At 47.7% G+C, this 3,598-nt stretch overlaps 1 protein-coding gene and 1 non-coding gene across 2 annotated transcripts; both read left to right on the top strand.

Annotated features, from left to right (window-relative positions):
• The first annotated feature begins 1,191 nt into the window (after positions 1-1,191).
• On the top strand, positions 1,192-3,465 carry RPS20 (ribosomal protein S20). Its single transcript, XM_090039991.1, has 4 exons — positions 1,192-1,348; positions 1,620-1,719; positions 2,575-2,648; positions 3,247-3,465. The coding sequence occupies exons 1-4, from the start codon at positions 1,346-1,348 to the stop codon at positions 3,427-3,429; spliced, it is 360 nt and encodes a 119-aa protein (XP_089896117.1). The 5' UTR covers positions 1,192-1,345; the 3' UTR covers positions 3,430-3,465.
• Positions 2,446-2,510, top strand: LOC149869258 (small nucleolar RNA U54). The gene has a single exon (XR_016441536.1). It is a non-coding gene; the product is annotated as a small nucleolar RNA U54 (small nucleolar RNA).
• Positions 3,466-3,598: the final 133 nt, after the last annotated feature.

The raw sequence follows: 3,598 nt of genomic DNA, 5'->3' as shown, positions 1-3,598 counted from the left end.
GTTTAGCTTGCCAGCAGTCCCTCAATTCGAGAGTGATTTCTACCACATCTTACTGATGAGTCTTGAAGTGACTTAAGAGTCCAATTCTTGACCCCCAGATCTAACCATAGAAGTTGCAGGTCTTTCTGTGGGGTAGAGTAGGCTGTAGGCTGTGATTCCTCTTCTTTTCCTTCCTCTGCTTTCTTCTCCGCTTCGAGGGCAAGATGCTTTACCAGGAAACAGGCTGCCACTTGGTTGAGGTGGCAGCGGTGCCATCTGAGATGTAGACACATAAAGGCTTCACATCTTTTAGAGGTCTCCACGCCATGTCGGTTTTGCCATGAAATAAAGCACAACCTTTTCACCACACAGCTCCTTGAGAACCCAATGAAGAAGCTAATCTTTAAAATAATGATAAGCTTTATTTCTGCTGCTCTAGAGACCACCAGGAAAGCTGCCATTACAATCAGTGTCCCTCCTTGCAGCCGCTTATCAAGACACAGCTGCCTGATGTACCAGTGGATCGAGTTGTACTACTGGTCACAGAAAACCCTCATCTCTGACTGGACACCCAACAGGATTCCTGCTCAAGTGTCTTAAGCTTTTTGAAATCTAAAACTCTTGGTTCAGAGGTAATACCTTTCATTAGACCAACACAGCAAAAAAACCAAATCTTTCTTTGCAAGCTTTCCAGTGCACACCCTTCTTCAGGCCAAGGAGAAATCAAAAATTGTGGAAGTTCTCTTGGATAGAAAAGAAACTTCATTTTGCACAAGGGAAGTTGAGGAGGAATGTGTACTCCCCTGGGTCTGAGAGTCCTGTTGTGCAAGTTGGCTTTTTCTACTCCAAGGGTGGCCTCTACTGGCCTTGCTGGGACCTTTCTACAGCTGCTTTGATCGCTAGGAGTCCCACAAAGGTTGCGGTTCCTGCTCTTGGGTTGAATGCAGGGAACCCCTCCGGGTCTGGGTCCACGGGAGTCGGCCCCCACTAGCTGGGAAGAGCTGGTGGCAGGGCACGGCACGGGCACCCAGGCAAGCCGGGCCTCCGGCGCCGGCTATTGGAGCAGGCGCAGCAGCCAACGCGCACGCGCGCCGCGGAGGGACGGCGCAAGGCCTGACAGCAACCTTCGCCCCGCCTCCTGGCGGACTACCGCCCCCACGACACACTTCCGGGTGGGGCCTCACTTCCGGGTGGGACGCCGGGTGCCCGGATAGTAGCCACGCTGCCTATATAAGGCGCCGCGCGTGCGCTGTTCGGTCTCTGTGAGTGGATCCGCTGCTGCGTGGCGACTCCTGGCTCACCGCTGTTCGCTGGGCCGCACCGCCTCGCCCGGGAATAAGTCGGCCAGGAAGAATCCGCCGCAGCCATGGTGAGGGAGGGGCGCGGGGAACCAGTGCCGCTTCCCTCAGGACCGGTCCCTCTGGCTGGGGGTGGCGCCGGGGTGTGCGGTCCGGGCCTGTAGTGGGTGTAGGCTCCGATTGATGGAAGCTGCAAGACGCCAAGCAGACGCGCTGTCCCCACCCCCCACTGCCTAGCATCGTGGGGCTGTTCCTGCCCCGGGCTTGAGCTGTGGAAGACTGTGCGTGGGCCGTGGAGCTGGTTGTTGCCCTAGTAACCCCTGCTCCGCTTGAATGTTCCAGGCTTTTAAAGATACGGGCAAAGCCCCTGTGGAGCAGGAAGTGGCGATTCACCGCATTAGAATCACCTTGACCAGCCGCAACGTCAAATCTCTGGAGAAGGGTAAGGGGTGCTTTGGTTTTCAGAGGTCTGGAGCTGGTAGTCCTAGTTTTTGCAAAGCAAGAGCCTGGCAAAGTGGAAGTGGCTGAGACAAACCTACAGCCCTAGGTGCTGCTTTTACAGTGGGGAAGGGACGCACCCTGGGGGTTAAACTGACTATGGCAGCACTTCGATAAAGTTCTGGGTTGCTAGCTCTGGATATTTGTATTGCATTTGGAGTTAAGGCCTGGGTTTTATGTTCGATAACTAAAAAAGCCTGTATTGGGTTGTGGATGTTGGTCTTCAGAGCTCCAGAAACATTGAGTGGTCTCAGGGCATTTTTATATATGGATGTGGTGCTGGGCACTTCAGTTAACAAGTGATGCTGATTAAAAGCTCCTGTGGGTCTGGGTGCCCAGGGATCATTGAATTGAAGCTTATTGAATGTGTTTTATTTCAAAGCACCCCACACTGAGGGGGGTGAAACAAAATAACTATTTAAAATCTCATTTGAATGGTTGGGCTGGCCTACACCAAGAATGAATGGGAGCTTGAATTTTTTTATGTTGTAAACATTCTTGCTTTGTTCATGCCCTTCAAGTGAACTGTGTCTTTAAACTGTTTAATATTTCAACAGTACTTTTAAATTAGTCACTCTAGCACTGTCTAACTGTTAGTACGTCCAGGTCTAAATTTCAGACTTACAAATGACTTGCTTTCTTCAGAATCGGTTCGTTTTCCGTATAGAGTTGGCTATGAGGATAAATCGTAAGCTGAATTACTGTGATAATCTTATACGCTATTCTGAGCCAACAAATGGTATGAAATGGAAGTGTAGTTCAGTTGTGGGAGAGGAATCTAAAGCAGTTTCTCTTGCAGTGTGTGCTGACTTGATCAGAGGTGCAAAGGAAAAGAATCTTAAAGTGAAGGGACCTGTTCGAATGCCTACCAAGGTGCGTAAGAACTAAAAAAGGGAGGGAAAGCTGCATCTTACACACTTGTAAGCTAGTAATAAAAACAGGAGACATTCCAGTGTAATAACCCTGCATAAGTGTAGTTAAATTATAATTGGCCTATGAATGAATGACTTTCATTAACACTTGAGTGGAAATTATTTAATGCAAAGCATACTGAAAGCTATGTTTTGTTTCTAATGTGCATTCTTTACTGGACTTACGATCCTAGGTGTGCGAGAGAAAAAAGGCAACTGTAGTGGTCACTGAGCTGCCTTTTGACAAGGAACTAAAAGTAGAATATTACTAAAAGTAATATTTGAATTGGACTATAGAACATCTTGTTCAGGTTAGAAACCCGGGGGGGGGGGCAGAAATTTTAAAGTCTGCAAGCTAAATCCAGCCTGCAGAGGGGTTTGATTTCAGCCCATGGATGTGGGGCTTTGGCAGTCTTTAGTAGAAGCTGTGTCTGTCAGTGCCCACCTGTAGCCTTGAAAAGGGTGCCTGCTGCAGATCCATGTATACTGGTATCTTGTCTCTTAATTTAACTTTTTTGTTTGTTTTTTTTGTTTGTTTGTTTTTTTGTTTTCCATTACAGACACTGCGAATCACTACTAGGAAAACACCTTGTGGTGAAGGTTCCAAGACCTGGGATCGTTTCCAGATGCGTATCCACAAGCGTCTTATTGACTTGCATAGCCCCTCTGAGATTGTCAAGCAGATCACTTCCATCAGTATTGAGCCAGGCGTAGAAGTTGAAGTTACAATTGCAGATGCCTAAATGACTGTCATAGTCAATAAAAATTGATTTCCTAAATTTTTTTAATTGTTTCATCATTTTCATATTTGTCATATTGTCTTGACAATAACCAATTAGCCAAACTTTCCCTTCAAATGGCCCAGATTTCTAAGGTTGGAGGAAAAAAGAAGAATATGGGGTGGTGGGGATG

This window comes from Crocodylus siamensis, chromosome 3 (genome assembly GCF_052110815.1).
Source record: "Crocodylus siamensis isolate JL-2025a chromosome 3, ASM5211081v1, whole genome shotgun sequence".
Classification (NCBI taxonomy): domain Eukaryota; kingdom Metazoa; phylum Chordata; order Crocodylia; family Crocodylidae; genus Crocodylus; species Crocodylus siamensis.
Note: the sequence above shows the minus strand (reverse complement) of the source record. Positions and strands in the feature narration are given on the sequence as shown.